The 17787-nt window shown below is 39.4% G+C and overlaps 1 protein-coding gene across 9 annotated transcripts in view; it reads right to left on the bottom strand.

Moving 5' to 3' along the window:
* The window catches only part of slmapa (sarcolemma associated protein a), an 83863-nt gene extending 71777 nt beyond the window's left edge, over window positions 1-12086 (bottom strand). For 8 of the 9 annotated variants that reach the window (XM_050038624.1, XM_050038626.1, XM_050038627.1 and 5 more), the window contains exon 1: window positions 10310-12086. In XM_050038624.1, coding sequence (XP_049894581.1) covers window positions 10310-10507 — 198 coding nt within the window. In that variant the 5' untranslated portion in view covers window positions 10508-12086. The remainder of the gene's footprint in view (window positions 1-10309) is intronic. The other variant, XM_050038623.1, reaches the window with a different exon arrangement.
* Between the last annotated feature and the right edge of the window lie 5701 nt (window positions 12087-17787).

Genomic DNA, 17787 nt, shown 5'->3' with positions numbered 1-17787 from the left:
AATATGGCCTGTATCCTACAGTGGTGTCAGCACTTTGTTGCAGTGAGCCTGTAGCAGTGAAGATCTCATGATGTTTTGCAGCTTGGGATGGCACTGCATTTAACTATCAGTGTTTTAACGTATGCCTTATGTACTCAGATTTTAGGACTGAAATCAATTCTGAAAACATGGTAAAATCCAGGTCTGACGGCTGCACAAAAAGCCATTCCAGTCAGGTAGCCATAGGCCTATCTATACATACTCAGCTATGTTTGTGCTCACTGACACTGACTGTTAGGAGGCGCTCACAGTCCAGCTCTAACACTAAAAAGGTGCAGGGAGTGAAGACTCTGTTGTCTATTTCAGAGTACAAGTGGCCCCACCTGAAGCCTACAGCAATCTAATGACTCATCTACTGCAGGAAGTGTGCGTGTGTACATGTGTGTACCTGTGTTCTCATTATTTTCAAACAACTACACTGAAAATAACATGATCTTTCATCCAGCACAAACACCTAATGAGTGTCTATATGATGAAACATCCTGCTGTTAACATCCAGGTCTAATAGCTGCGAGAATTGCCACTCAAGTCCGTAAATCTATTTACTTTGACCTTACATCAACATCACCTCATTATAAAGCCATGCTACTAGATAACTGAGGCTCTTAAGTGCATACTGAAATTGTTAGAGGAATGGAAAACAGACAATATCTAGATTACGGTATTATTTTGAAATATTTGCAGAGCGAAGGTCATGTTATTACCTAAACCAAAGTATTTCGTTTATTTATCTCAAAAAATATCACAGTTTTATGGTATCAAGGTATATGGTATTACACAATTTTTATTATCAATTACAATGACCCTTAAAGGAATTTAAACAGAAGGGTTTTTGGTTCAACAAATGCTTTATTATAATTAAAACTTGAATCAATTTTTAATGGAATTTTGTGTAAATGTCTGCCTTTTGAAAATAAATAAAATTAAGTTCACATTCTTTGTCCAGTTGCATTTTTAATACCATATAGTCACTTTCAAATAGTCAGTATCTATGTATCAATAAATATTTCTGCCAACATTTGTAGACAAGCAAATATACTAGGGATGCACCGAAATGAAAATTTGTGGCCGAAGCCGAAGCCAAATAAAACTAAACGCTTGGCCGAATACCGAGTACCGAATACTGAATGCCGCTTTTTATTTTTTCATTAGTTTTTGCAGATGAACACCCTCCAGATTAGTGTTGTCATGGTACCAAAATTGGGACCCACGGTACGATACCAATGAAAGTATCACGGTTCTGAGTAGTATCACGATACCACAGCGAAAATGAGGCAGATGTGCCTTTTTTCATTTATAAAAAGATAAATCACTTTTCTATAATACATCAATGATATTTCAATGGAATAAATTACTTATTGACTTATTCATACTTCAAAAACAGCATCAATAAGTGATTAACATGGGGGGGATCAAAATAAAATAAATAAATGAAATAAAAATCAACCAGCCCCCCTCCTACCCTGACAAGTTAAGAACAGTCCCTTAAGTGCGGTGAGGTTTGTGGACCGTTACCTGCCACAAAGAGAGAAATGTAAACGGCTCGTTTCTCCTCTGACACGTCACATACCTGTGTGCCGCCATGGCTCGGCTGTCCAGGTACTTTTGGGCAGTCATGACACCAAGAAGAGGAAATTATTGGACTTGGAGCCGGGCTTCTCCGTCGCCGGTAAGCCATTATCTTGCACCGCGGAGCACACGGCCGCCGTATTTGACAGGAATACATCCCTGTCTGTGTCTGTGTCTGTGTCTGTGACCCCCGTTCAACCCACAACCGGCAGGATTTGCCTTTTGTTTCTGCTGCTGGTTGAAATCTGTACTCGCACAGCTGCTCCTGAGTGATTTCTTTTGCTCGCACATTTTTAGTCGCAAAGGCGAGTGAAATGCTCACACCGTAGAGCTCTGTGGAAAACAAATCACTGTAGCATATATAAACAAATCTAACCTACAAGTAAAAATAAATTAATAATAACTTTCACTGCCTAAAGACACTCAATAGCTCAGCTAATACCTGAGATGTCACTGGATACAAACCACTGCAGCGGAATATCGAGTGCCAGGTGGCCAGCGCGCGCCGTTACTGGACGGCGCATGGCCACTCACCCTCTTGCGACTGGACTTTGAACTTATCCCACAGTGGTGGTACCTGAGGTACCATAGTACTACGGTACTCCAACATTATGGTATCATATGTACGGTGGTGTTTTAGTACAGTTGGTACCAGTATACCCTGCAACACTACTCTAGACAGTTCAGTATTACATTCTTTGCAAACCACTTTTCTTCCATCACTCTCCAACACTTTGAAATATTGCCACACAGCCGACATTTTACTCCGTCCGTCACCACACACTGTTTGATTGCGTCATCAAAACACGCCGATATTATTCAGCCTTGTTTTTCAACTTATTCCACCGAATACCGAATGTGTGTTTCTTTGCAATATTCGGCCGAATATATTCGGTTACCGAATATTCGGTGCATCCCTAAAATATACACAGCATGATAACCGTCAATTTTGATACCACATTATACCGTGAAACCAGTATACCGCTGCAGCCATGTTAGCATGTTAACATGCAAACTTTAGTCTGTAACTCTAATGTTGTTGCCATGTTTGTAAGCATGTTGAAGACTAACAGATGGACAAACATTTCTGCTCCTAGAGCCTACAATACTAGTTAAACTCACAAAAGAGGGAAAATGAGAGAGACATGCAAGTGTCTGATGTTCAGCAAAAGGCCTGTACAAATCAAATCAAATTTAAATGAATAACAACAATATGTAATTTGTCTAAATCATATTGAAAGCAATCCACGTAGCCTAACTCTAAACTACACTGTATAATTTACATTGATTTGTGGTGTCTCGGTTGTCCAAGTGCTTCACAAATAAAAGGTCACTTCTTGCGGTGACAACTTTACTGTAAAGCAGGTGCATTTTACAACAGTCTACTTTGCTAAGGGAAACAGGCATTGGATAGATCAGGGTGACATTTTGCAAACACTCGCTGTAGTTCAAGGCATGGCCTGTTGCTATTCTACAATGAATTATAAGTTAGGACAAATCAATACAGATCAAATATTTATTTTTTCCCCTGAAGGTTCGAATAATAGTTGGAATTTCAAATAAAACTCGACAGGTTCTGCAACACATAGCATCACTGACCAAGAAATTATTTTCCATTCAGCTCAAATCATGCAAACATTCCTCACACTACTTTTATATTTTACTGCCTTGATGACATTTAAAGATTACGAAGATATAAACGTCTGATATGGACCATAATTTATTTAAATTGCACTTATTCCAATCACAGATGAATTAATACTTTCAGGGGTTTAATAAAAGCAGGCAGCAACTGATGTTCTTATTATCAGCCACATCTTTTTCCAAATGTAGAAATCGGATTTAAAACAGTTTCCAAACGAGCAACAGCCAGAGCTAAATACAAAACATAACTGACCTGGGAATCCTTATGAAATAGAAATATAAAATGACAATGTCTCGAGGGATATTCCCTCTGTGGCGCCCAGCACAGGCTGCTACTTGCTGACTGGTATTTACACCTGTTCAAAACATGAGGGTCTGATAAGACTTCTTTAACCATTCATTCAGGCATACTGTAATTTAAGTCTGGGTTTCCCCTGCATTCTTTTCATCTCTCAACTCCAAACCCTCCACAGAGGGTCGACCAAATGTGACACTGGCCGGCAGAACAGTGCTGCAGACCCTGATGCGAGGTATTACACTGGGCATATAGGCCGCCAGCAGGAAAACAAGCAGGGCGAGAGAAGACAAATTTAGCACCAACGTCGTTTCACACAGAGCTGCAACACTGATGCAGCAGAATGTACACTGGCTAGCAAAATATTCATGAAGCAGGATGCAGGACAATTCAACATTTTACCTTCCCACTATCAGACGCTCGCCTGCTAATATAAATCAACGCAGGAGCCACACGCTTTACAAAACCAGAATTTGACTAGCAGCTTGAATTAAGTGATATTCTGTTTATTTTTTTCATGTAACATTTGCTAAACCCCTGTTGTAGCGTGTAAACAGATCAGTGTCATGGCTCCATGGTTCTGACGTCACAACCATGTCCTCCAGAACGATACACGGGTTAAGATTCAGTGAACACACTCACCAGCTGGATAAATGAATGACTGGATAACTTCAAGTGATACAGCTGTATTACAGAGATCTCCACAGTGAGTTCTAAATCTGGTTTAATCTGCTATGTATCTGCCTGAGCACACCACCAACTGACTGACTGACTGACGTGCTGTTCAGAGGTTTCGAAGCGGCCCTCCTGACAGGCTGGCTGGGTTAATGACAGCTACTGACAGCTTCACAACTGCCCTGTCTCATGTACAAAGCAAGAGGGATGCTTCTTAGGGAGCATTTCAAGTTGTTTTCACAGTCGTTTGCATGCAAGCTCTTATTTTCTGCCTTTTACTGTGGTTTTGACAAAAATTCCCTCAATCAGAGACAATTTATTGGGAGACATTAAAAGTAATCTTAACAAGAGACATGTTATCAAACTGGTCATTACAGGAGGAGCACAGGTGAATACATAAATGATGTCTCAGGTCCATTAAGTGTGCTAATCAGTCATGCTAGTGGGTCTTTATGCAGAACTTCACTGTCTTGGAACTGGTAATCCTACATGGGATGCAGCGTTTACTGGTGCTGTTAAATCCACCTGTTGTTTTCCCACTATTGTACGTTTAAGTAAAAAAATAAAAAAAAAAATAAAAAAGGTCTTGTTAGGTCTGGATAATATTTTAAATGTTTTAATACTACAGCTGTTGCTGCACTAACTGCAATAAATTATTCTGAGAAAAATATTAACATGTTTCCTCACCTATTTTCCTTTAAACAAAGAAAGCTTTAAAATGTTCAGTATGAATCTGGTGTCATTCTATACTAGCTTTTTTTAACTTCAGTACAATACCTCAAAAAAAAATTTCACTATTCAATATCATTTTTGATACCACAGGGAAAACTGACACTGACTGCATAAATTTTTTTTTTTTTTTTTTTTTAAATAAGATAAATATTACAAGGCTTAAATATAACAATAACTTTTCTTGGTTAGTAGCAGAGAACAGCAGACTGCCTTTAGTAAACAATAACAATAAAAGAGGGTGAAAGAGCACAGCTGATACCAGGCCGGTGTGTCAATACTACGGAAAATGAGTATTGAAACTGTTTCAAATATTCAGAGACAATGGGTATCAATAAATTGATATTTTGACAACACTTTTCTATACCTCTCTTGTTGTCAACAAATCCACAAAAAGACCAAATCCGACGATGTGTTAGCCTGTCTCTAAAATCTTTGACTTCACTGCTCAAGCTGTGGCATTCAGCTCCAAGCCCACTGGTTCCTACTGACGACGTAAATCTTTAAAAACAGCTAAAACAATGCGTAGGATTCATACTAAAAATGTACATATGAACAAAAGCCAAAAATTGCGTGTGCCAAAAAATATCTGACAATTTCTACAATCAGGCTTCAGCCTCACTATCTGCGTCCCCATCTTCCCGTCTCCAAAATGTTTGTAAGCATCAAGTCTGTTTTTATACATCACAACTTCTGCTTGGGAAGTGGCGTACGCCTCTTACAGGCCTAGTTTTGTGCGTATGCAATGTTTATAAATAAGACCCCTGGTCACTGTGGTTTTATACCAAACATGGGGACTCCTTCAGGCAGTGTATTAATACAAATTTGGCAATATCAAAGCAGGAGTACTTTATCTGTCTCAGCACTGAGATGTTGAATGCAAACTTAGGACTGTGAAAAACAACTTAAAATCAACATTTTGGGCCATTAGCATGGTTATATATATTCTATCTTGTTTACATTCCATGAAAACAAGCTTCAGCTGGGCTTCACATAGTTTCTGTTGCAGAAATGATAAAACAGAAGAACTATACATGGAAAATATGTGGTGATGGTCTCTTGTTAGCAAAAACTGTCAGAGTCCTGTCGTTCTATCTTTAATTAAATTTCAATCTAGGGAAAGTTTCTCAAAGTTATGGCGAAAGGAAGAAGTAAGAGACCATCTGTCTGACTGAGAAACTGTCTGACTGCTCCTCCGGTTGGACTGCAGCCTGTCTGATTGGCTGGATCTCAGCTCCTTTAGCACAGTAGTTCCCAAACGGAGGTCCCAGGACCTCCAGGGTTAAAAAGAGAAGCAGCTGGGTCTGATCTGACCTTCCCCACGATAGCTGCTGCCTGAATAAGAACACACTTCATTATTTCCTCTAAGAGCCCCTCAGATATTCATCCCACCAGCTGCGCTCATGTCAATTAGTTCATCCTTCCTTCACAGTAGTTGGTGTCAAGGCAACGGTCCCAGAGGGAGGCCATGACATCAGCAAGCTACAGTACATAACATGTAATCACAGTGTTACAGGTCTCAATCTTTAATCACATTTCATTCTGGCTGCAAGACAATAAAACTGACCAGACATGAAAGACATGATGGGATTTTTCCAGCAGCTCCTGCAGAGTCTGAGAAGTGAGTGTGTTTTAGTGATCTAAGTAAGAGATCTTTGTGGGATTTCTTATAGTCTTACAGGAAGAGTCGCCCCTGCTCTGATGTACAGAATGATAACATCAATAATAAAGCAATCTGCTGGATCATTGAGCCGACTGATTGGTTCATCAATCACAGGATGCGACCAGTCACACCTGTTTCTCTCCAGTGCGCACTTATCACGCAAAGACTAGATGGAGGTGAAAACTGCTGAGCACAAAAACCATCCGGAAGTGTCAATATGTGCAATCAGACATATGTTAAAGCAGTTCTCATTGACATTTTGTCTTTGTCTAATGTTGGTTCCTGCGTAGTGTTCAAATCACCATGCTCTCAGTCACGTAACAGAACAAGCCAGGTGGAAGCAACAAACTCTGTTTCAAAGTGATATTCCAGCAAAGTGAAAGTGTAGGCTGGTTTTTGAACAAACTGCAGAATCATGTGACAAGCAACATTCTTACTACAAGAGGAACCTACGGTTATGAGGTATTGGTTAGGCAAGCCAGGTCTATGTGCTTAATGCTGTGAGTGAGTGTTTGCAAGGAAGACAATACTAAGCTACTGCCATTTAACAGTATATCCACATCTCTGAAAGTGATGAAAGTGATACACATAAAAATAACCTGATATAGATCACAAATGTCCAACGTCTGAAGGACTGACGTTTCTGGCCTGAAGTATGATGAAGCAAAATGCTGCCAAATGTCAGTATGTTTGGAGAAAGTTCACTTTTTTATTTTCCCCAACAACATAAGAGACATGCATTTATGTTAGCATGTAACTGGAGCGCAGCTCAAATGTGAGTTCTTGCAGACCTAGCTTAATTTTACTTTTTTTTTTTTATCTGCAGTTAAAATGTGATCATTATTGTTTTGTTATTTTCAATGAGTCACTCTACCTTTACTTTATTATTATTAGGGCTGCCCCCTGAAAGCCAAAGATTGCAATCATCAGTCAGTCCCCAGATTTTGCTGCTGAGTGAGTGCTCCTTGCTTTTACACTGCTCTTTGGTACAAGCCACTGCGGGTTCAGTTATCTTCTGCTCCTGCTTACAAGTGGTGAATTAAAAGCTCACAGCAACCTAATACGATACAGTCTCTGGCTTTTGTTTGACATCTAGTGACTGCAAAAAAAATGTAACACCCTTTCGATCCATCGTTAGCATTGTTAGCTTGTTTACTACATTACGTGAATGTCACCATCACACTTAACATCCCGCTGAACCCTGTTCAAACTCTTAAAAGGACAAAAAATGAGCAAATAGTCAAATATTCATGTCATGCCCAAATCTGATTCGACATAACTGAGTCGGATATAGCCCTTGTGATAATTGTGAGGGGTGGAAACGACAGGAGAGTAACAAAGAAATGAGATGCATGTGAACCAGGGATGTTGAAGTCTATGGTTGGTAACTTAAAGGGCCAGTGTGTAGAATTTATGGTGATATATTGGCAGAAATTGAATATAATAGATAATATTCATAACTACGCGTTTAACCTGAAGCTAAGAATCATGTTTTCATTACCTTAACACGAGACATTATATCTACATACGGAGCAGGTCCTCTTCAACAGAGTCCACCATGTTGTTCTACAGTGGCCCAGAACGGACAAGTTTCAGTTGCTTGCAATCTGCAACCTCACTGCCAGATGCCACTAACCCTTTATCTAAATGTGCCAATTAATTCAGAATATGTTAAATATGGTTTGATCTGCCCACGTTGTAACTGTTTCACATCTCAAATAAGTCCAAAAACAGATGTTGCAGAAGAGGGATCTCAAGTTTTTGAGCCAATAGAGTTCCTATTGTACATCCATTCAACACTTGTGAAGTCTCTTATGTCACCAGCCTTCAGCACTGCAAGTTATTCAGAACCAATCAGTGACCAGGTTCATTAGCCTCTGGTGATAATGACAAGCTGACAAGTAATTGATCCTCTTTGAATCCTAAGTGCCAATAAAATCAGTGTATGCTGGTCAATCCATGTGTTTGTGCATTTATCCCTGAAGAGAGGAAAGGATGACGCTGCTGGTGTCAGTATAAATAGCTTATGCTGTGCGCGCGCTCACACACACACACACACACACACACACACACACACACACACACACACACACACACGGTATTTCAAAGTCCCTGCATGCCACATAGTTGGATAATCCCATGGCTGTCTCAGCCTGTTCAACCTGTTCTACAGAGAAACTACAGACACACTGAAGCCACACAACGACAGATGCTACAACATGCAGATCTGATCTGTCCACTTTAGATCTCAGACCTGTGGATTTTTTTAAAAATTACAGGTTGGTTTCGCAGACAAGAATTGGATATCTGCATAAAATATTGTTTAGTCTGGGACTTAGTGTGACCCCATCTGGAAAATGAGCTCTGAAGCTGCCACTGCTTTTACTGTTTTATTCATTCGTGTGCATAAATGAGCAGGAAAATAACCGTTTCTGTCTTCAACACTCAGAAAACTGATTAACTTTTCTCATAACCAATTAATGGTTTTAGTCATTTATGAATCAAAAATGCTCAACTTACTGTTTGATATGCTTTGGTTTTATTGTTTTAGCTTCTTCTTCTCACACAACAGTGAGGATAAATAGAGTGTGGCTAATATGTTACCTGTTGTTTTTCCAAAAATGCCAAATTCATTTTCAAGTTATTTGTGGAAATAAATTGGTACAGATGAGGAAGACATGTTTTGCAAATCAGGACAGAACAAATTAGAAATCTAGAAAGCCCTATATCTAAAACAAATTGGAGCTAAATGCCCAACATCAAATGTACTGTATTTTGTGTAATTTGCAATTTACAGACAACACAATGATTTTAGAACAGCTCCTATTTCTTATGACATATATCCTCACCTTCATGGTTGCTGAAGGTGAGGGGAAACAGAAAACAGCAGCCAGGATCATAACTTAAACAGGTTCTGAAAGGCTCCAGGTAAGGAAAGTTCCAGTATACCTTGACATGGTTCAGAGGGGTCAAGTATTTGTTGTATTTCATTCATTCTGGTTCATACTGCAGTTACAGGCAGAATTTGCACACTGAAGTCTCCCAGATAGCTTGTCAATTGGGCAGGGTTTCTATAGACAGATATTTTGGGGAAGAGGGCTAGAATTGATCCAGACTTTGTTTTGTTGTGCTTTTTTTCAGCTTTCCTAGCATGACAAAAAGCATCAATGTCTTTCTACCCCTAATCCCTTGAGTTTTGGGAACATTTCCTGTGCTCATTTGGGATTATGTATTACCCTCCAAGCACAGTGTTAGATATGTCAACAGGAGGAAACACTCCAGAGCATGAGGTTTCCCTCCAAACATGCTTGATGTGAACGCACCCTTAAACAAACTGGATCTGTTCAGGCCTGAACAGAGTTCACGCTTGGGAGGAGGTCTTGCTTCATAGTGTCATTATATAAAAGAGCACATTTGTGTGTGCAGCAATAGAACTATGAATGAGAATCATTCTGAGGTGGCAATTATTACAGATAAGGTCAGCGAGGCTATTGCAGAGGCTTGCCTGCTGGAGAATTTTGGATAATGTGTCTCCACTAGTCAATTATGAGTTTTCTTCAAAACACAAAACCTATCTGTTTGATAGCGTGTGAGGATTTACACCAAATTCCTCTGAAATAACAAAGGAAAGTCACTCCTGTGGGGAAAATGTGGTATGAAATGTCATCTTAGTGATCATCATCATCTTTTCTTACCTTGCCAGTCTTGTGGTCGAACCAAACCAAGGCATGATTTCTGGACAGCACCTTGCAGTCAAAGGTGGCATTGTTCTGGGCCGGCCGACACCGAGCCACCGACCTGCCGATCTTGACTGGCTCATCCAGGTACACATGCCGCTCCTGGAATGGGTGTGAGTTGGGTCGGCAGGCGAACACAGCCAGCGCTGAAGGCATTGATTTTGGCTTAAGAGTGTTACTCCAACCAGACACGAGGGACAGGTTTTCTTGATCCAGAGTGGCAGTTCTGTTGGAATCCCCAATGAATAATCTACAATATCTGTGGCCTATATGTAGGCAGAACTGTTAGTCCTCTGAGTTCCTAGGCACTAACTAATAAACATTGTCCACTGTGCACAGCCCAGGCTGCACCGCTTTCCCACTTCGAATCAACAAGACTCTCCTGTGTTTGGAACAAACGAAAATAAAAAACAAACCAACAGGTAGAAAAAAGACAAGACATTCCCCTCACTGACTGTCCACCAAAGCTACATAACGATTCTTATGTGACAGCAGGCACTATGTACAGACCAGGGTGCCATGTGTCAAGACATACATGACTGAGTATAGCACTGACAGCCTGGAAAACAGCCTCCCACGTCCATCAAACTATTCCAGCACTGAAGCAGGCGAGGGAAGCCAGTCAGGCACCACAGACTGGATGGTTAGTCCTCCCAAGATAGCAACAGCTCACACCAGTACTTGTGACCACTGATTGAATGAGTGACCAATCCAGGAAACAACCTATCGAATGTGTACAGGGTCAATTAATAATATTATTGCGCGCTTTCTAGCAGTGTAAGTCTTGTCTTGCAGCGAGCTAACAAGGGGCACACACCCCAATGTGCAACACGCCAGTCGATTCACGCACGTTTGGCGTTAAGTACATTTGTCATCTGAAATATATTCACCACTTACAGTCATAATCTAAGTGACACTGTTGCCCTGATACAGGGAAGCTTAGCTAGCTACCTAACGTTACCACTCCCTCCACAGAACACCTATAAAGGTCGCTAACGACACCTAGCAAGACTGAACGCCAAAACACCCCTGAGTTATTAAACATTAACGGTCAATTAGGTCAACTAATGCAGTTCAGTCTCCGCTATTGGTCTAAATAGTTAGTGCAGAGGCTTCAAAACACTCAGCCGGGATGAACCGGGGATTAGCAGGTCTTCTTGTGCAACTAAAATGCTAATTGGCTAGCTCGCTAGTGGACAGGCAGAGCGCTAACTCTCGGCCAACGTTTTCTGGCGTTGTACCAGCAAAGCTAGGCTAGGCTAGGCTAATGAGTGCTGACAAACTTATCAACCAGGTCCTGAAATGTTTTCTCCCCACCCCACTCAACCAGTTCGCTTACCGGGTGGAGGCGAAGTGCCATCCCTGTCTCCTGGAGCAAATAAAAGCAGCAAGCTAGCCCGCCTTTTGGCTACAACGGAGCCCTGCAAGCGAACGTTAGCATGGAGGTGGTGAGCTACCGAGCAGCTAGCCGGGCTAACTGACAGTCAGACGCGGAAAAATCAGGGGAGTTTCTTGACTGCGGGTCCTCACGCATCACACCAGCCCGATTATCTTCCAGGAAAAAACCTCCGTAAAGCCACAAGTTGCGCTGCCGTCGTCTGTCTCAGTCCAGCCGGCGTTTGCCGAGGCGGTTATGAGTTAAAGCCGTCGCCTTCCTACAGTTTTCTGGAAGGAATCTAGAAGAAGTTGTCCTCCTCCGCAAGTCCAAGCCGCCATACTGTAACTAGAGAGCAGACAGGCGGGGTGCGTTCACGGCCCGAGTCACTTCAACTCTACTCACCGCTGAGCTCATTAAATGAGTTGACTCTGTAAACCTAGTCTTAATTTCGGATTAAAATATATTCAGTTAATTTGGTTTTTAAAGGACACTTTGGAAGCTAATTTCTGCCAGGAAAAAAGGCATCCCCATGATGAACAATTAAATCAGTCACACATTGTCAATCACATCAAAACAACGTATTTGATTATAGATTATAAATTACAGTTTTTAATTTTCTCAATGTACATATCAACTGTCATTGTCAATGTAAACCCGACACACTGTATACTGATATATACATTTATATATTTACATATTGTAAATAATAATCCAGTAAACGTATATTCATTCAGTATTTATGTCTTTGCACTATTTATGTATTTTAATAGCTGACTTGTGCATAGACATGTTTTTATTGTTGGTCATTGGTGACTTACATATATATTTATATAATACGCATATAAACACCTATTTTTTCCACATACCATTGTACATAACAGTCCAGTCTATCATTTGCCTTTATTTGTTTTGCTTTGTTGTCCTTATTCAGAGCTGTTAGGTCAATTTCTGTGTACATAGGCTACAGAGAGCAATGCAAACAAATCCTTGCATGTGTACACATACTTGCCCAGTGAAGCTGATTCTGATTGTTCACATCATGAGTCATATTTCTGACTCACAATATCAAGATTTTCAGACATTCACTCAAAATGATTACTCATTACTTATTACTTACTTGGACTCTCCTTAGAGCTATAAAAATGTAAGGTTTGTTTATTTGAACTATTTAGATGTCAGAGCAATACTATGATATAACAGGAATAGTATTGTTTTTTGTTTTGTTTTTTTTCAGATTACACAAGAGTATACAGTCAGAAATACATTTATTTTCTCACAGCCTAAACCTGACTCGAGTGATTTCAGTACTAGGTTTTAATAAAACAAGGCTTTTCATCCTGTTTTTTTTTGTTTGTTTGTTTATTTATGGTAAATAAAATAAAGTAAAACAGAATAAAACAAAGTAAATAAACATGTATTCTAGAGGTTTTCTCATTGGGACTCCATGATGCTGTGATTTCAGTTATAGTTGTATTCCACAAGAACTCACAAAACTCAGGGAGTGTACCTTTAAACTGGTTTTATATCTTAAATACCTGTTGTGTGTGTTACAGTACTTTTTCATACTCCTAAGTATAAGCTCATACTACTGTAACTTTCCAGCATCATGTACGGTGAAATAATAATAAGAACACCAAATGACAATATTTTACAGTTTACTCTTCAGGTTCTATCCAGGTGACTTGATTTACGGCGTGGGACAGCAGGGTGGGGTGGGGTGACGTGTGAGGGGATCAAATTCTGCTTATGGCTCCAGAAATGTCCCTGCTGTGTTCTGGTGGAACGACAGCTGAGACCAAATCAATGCTGGATGAGACAGTAGGGGAGTTAAGTATGGGAGGATAAGACACCACGAGGCATCACTGCTGCTCATGTTGGTTTCCTTCAGTTCTTATTGAACAGGAGATAAAACTGAAAATGTCATAATTAATTGTTAATGTTTCCAGTGTTTGTGCATCTAATACAAGCCTGACCTAAACTTTTGTTTGGGCACAGATGAACCAAAGTTCGTAAAGTGAGTTTCCCTTGTGTGAGAACATTTTGTTTCACAATTTATGTGATGACAAAATAATATAAATCAAGTATTGAGATTTGTTGCAGCATAAATAAAAAAAATATGACTGCTTCAAGCAGCTGAACTGGGGGTCTAGTCAAAATACATAACCTCAGATGTCATAAAAATATACCACAGGATTATACAGAAGTGTGGATCCAAGTGACTTGAACCCATTCAAAATAATTAACTGTTAAACACCTAATTTTTTTTGAAAGTACAGGGAGATAAAATGCTTTTTTCATAAGCTGGAAATCTGACCTCCCTCCCTCTTAAAGACACTGGATCAATAAATAAACATCATACAGAGGAGAGCTTCAATGTAAGGACAAGACCCACAGTGTTTAGGAAGATCTGGGGAGATTTCATTCATGTTTCTCCTCGACACTGGTGTGATGGCTGATAATTAACTGCTGTTTTATTTTAAACTAAACCTATTTTTATTTTACATCCTAGTATATGTTTAAACCTATACTTCATGATTTAGAGGGTTGATAAGTGCAACTAGACAAACCAAATGCAGGGATTTGGTGGGAGTGAGTTGGGTTGCTTGTGTTTTTGTGCTGCTGTTGTGATTTTAAAGGATTGTGCATTGTACAAATTCTCTTGTACATTACTGTTTTCTCTTTTTCTTTGCTCTTATGTTGTTTTGCATATTTTGTTTATTGTTGAAGAATGTGAAATACTGGGTGGGAAGTGTGCTCTGCCTGTACATTGAATATAAAAGAAAGAATTACAAAATAAGTCACTGATTGACGATTACATTTCAAACAATTCAGACTCATATTAATGTTTTGTTTTTTTTTAATTTGAGTTTTAGGATTCAGATGATTGTTTTAACGCCACCATTGGAAAAACTGCTCCCACAGTCTTTGCAGACACTGGACCTATCTGCAACGTTTTCGTGCTTTTCCTATCTATGTAAAGCACAGACTTAAATGCAAAACAAAGACTGGGTGAATATTGCCTTCAAAATAAACAAAATTATTTATAGTGGTATTTACACTTTTACATTTTTTAAGACCTGCACATTGGCCCAAATGTGAAGCTATAGTAGACAGTAACTTTAGCTTAGCATAGATGACTGGAAACCAGGGGAGACAGCTAGCATGGCTCTATTCAACGGTCAGAAAACACGACCACCAGTGCCTCTAAAAGTCACAAATTAACACATTATATCAGTGGTGTTGTGCAACTAGCTATGACATATCATCTTGTATCATCACATTATTAAATAGAGACTTGACACTGGACAACTTTGTCATTACATATCTGATAAAAATACACAAGAAAATAAGAAAATGTTCATTCAATACAGTTTGTGTAAATATGTATATAATTTGTCATAGATTGCTACCAACAATTTTACAAAAGAAAAGAAAAGAAAACCATGACAGAGATGGATTTGTCTTTTTGAGTGCATATATAGCAAATGGCATTCATTTATTACCTCAAGGTGAATGTCTTTCATGATAAACTAAATCATTCACAGGGGTTAAATTTCTCGCTATTGCACTTGCCTTCTCTGTTTACACCTCTGTGTTATGTCTCATTTGCTTAATCAATACAAAAAGCAAAGTAAACTTGCCTCCATTGGTTTCCTTGCCAGCTTAGTGATGACAAGACTTTTGGAAGTTTCTACTTTAGATGCCATAATTACTGCACATATTATAGTTTTGGGTTATTTTTATTACTTAAGTTACTGTGTTATTTCTGAACGGGTACATTATTTATAATTAAGTAGTAAATGGATTTAGCATTATTGAGTTACAGGTAAATTATTCAGTCATTGTCATGTGTAGTACTTTGTAAATTGTTTCATTTGTATTTTCATGTGTGGTGTTTAAGTGGAGTCATTGTGTTCTTTTGGTTATGAGCTCATTGGTTCCTACCTGCCCTTGTTTGTGGGGACATGTATGAATGATACGCAAGAGAGAGTGAGTACCTAGTGCTTAACAGTGAAGGCAAGTTGCTGTACCCCTAAGTTGGGATGTGTTAGTACTGTCTTGCTGTGTTGGTAAAAATTAAATGAAAAGGAAGACACAAATGTTGTAACCCACTTATTAGCCACAGCCTGGAAGAACTGGGGAACACCAACAATTAAGAAAAGAGTGTTACAGTAGCCCTCGAAGATCCTCGAAAAATTCCAGCAAGATCCAGTGTTCAAGTGATCATTTTAACCCAACCATTAGCATTGCCTTACCCTACCAAGTGCTTTGTATACCCTAACCTAACCAGACGACCACGTTGTCACACCATAAAACATCTAGGATTCCCATCTAGCCATGACAGGTGGTGGTAGACATTTTGTTAAATGTGGACTGAACCAGGTTAATTTCCCCCTGTTTCCAGTCTGTGTTGATGCTGCCTGTAGCTTCACATTCACCTTGCACACATGATAGTAACATCAAGCCTCTCATCAAGGAGAACAAAAACCAAAATGTCAAACTAGTCCTTTAAGCCCTCCTGTACTCTACTACATTCCTTCCTCTTTGCCGCGTCCCTTCTACTGTATGTCATTCACAACCATGCTGCCATAGTTTGGTGTAATATAATCAGAATGTATGTGACAACAAGATCGTTTAACATCTGAGGTTGCACATACGAGCATGAACTCCTGCAGGAGGTCTGGGCAGGTGTGAGAGGCCTGAGGGTCGATGCGGGGGATCAGACTGATTATCAGTCTGTTCCAAATATACCAGAGTGAAGGACGGGACAAGGGCTGAGAGACAAACACAGACTGCCAAGATCAACTGGAGGTGTAAGTGTATCAGACCATAACAGCCTCAGAGTGTTGGATGGTTCACTTTGTGTCAGGATCAACAACACGTCCTGGTCCTAGTGTTGTTCATGTCAGGGTCATGGCATAGATCCTGGATCTATAGCCCCTGCAGCCATGCCCAGGCCTCCTGCAGAGTGAGCATGGGACCAGCTGTCACTGTGCTGACAGTCTGACTATTATTTAAGATTTAACAGCATCTTACTGTGTTTAGCTTCTTAGCCCCGTCTGACATCACAGCGCCCAGTTATACAAAGGCTGAGTGTTGGTAACAAGCACATCACTTATAGATGAACTCCATTCAAAACTTATAAAGACTCATTTTTATAAATGCCGTGGTTTGTTTTCTCCTGTTTTCTAACCTCTTTGTGAAATTGTTGAATCTAATATAGACTAATTTATCTTATCTTATCTGATCCATGCATTGATGAGCGCGCACATTATGTTTGTACTGTATGCTCAAGTTTATTTTGTCATTTCAACCATAAATAAAATATCATTCACTTAGAATCAGGGTATAAAAACCATCAAAACATTAAAACATGTAGTATATAAAAACAGGATTAGTTTAGTATAAGTTAGTGTTATATTTACCATTAGTATATTGTAATGCAGACAATCTGATTACCTAGTAAAGTGGATTTCTGTCACAACTCGGGTCAACAGTGGGTGCACCCCTTCCCTGTGTGAGGACCCCCACTCTGTTTCATCCATCTGTTTGCTCAGTGATTGAGCTGTTAAAGGATTTAGATAAAGCTGATTTACTGCCTTGGTCCTGACTTGAGGGTTGAGCGGTAATTGAAGAAGTAATTCATTTAATTATGTGGGCCAAAAGGTCAGTGAGGAAAGACGAGAAACTTTGCAATAACTACAAATATCTGAAGAACAACATATCTTAAAAAGGCTGCACAAATATCAGTGATGGTTTCACAATGTCTTATTAATTCTGGGTTCTAGTGTTTATCTAGTGTAGTTGGACAAAAAGTCAACTTGCTGGCTTTATCTAGTCCAGCTGAATATCATAGTCTTACATCAAAAACTTATCTCATAATTAATAAACATATCATAATTTGACGTATTTTATAACGTTGACTTAAAAATAATTGTTTGACTTGTCTCATTATTCACTAAATACATTGACATATTGTTATATATTATACTATATTTATATTATATTGTATCATATCATGCCCATACTATACTGTTTTTATATTTGATCTCTTATT

This window comes from Epinephelus moara, chromosome 24, assembly GCF_006386435.1.
Source record: "Epinephelus moara isolate mb chromosome 24, YSFRI_EMoa_1.0, whole genome shotgun sequence".
Taxonomy (NCBI): Eukaryota; Metazoa; Chordata; class Actinopteri; order Perciformes; family Serranidae; genus Epinephelus; species Epinephelus moara.
Note: the sequence above shows the minus strand (reverse complement) of the source record. Positions and strands in the feature narration are given on the sequence as shown.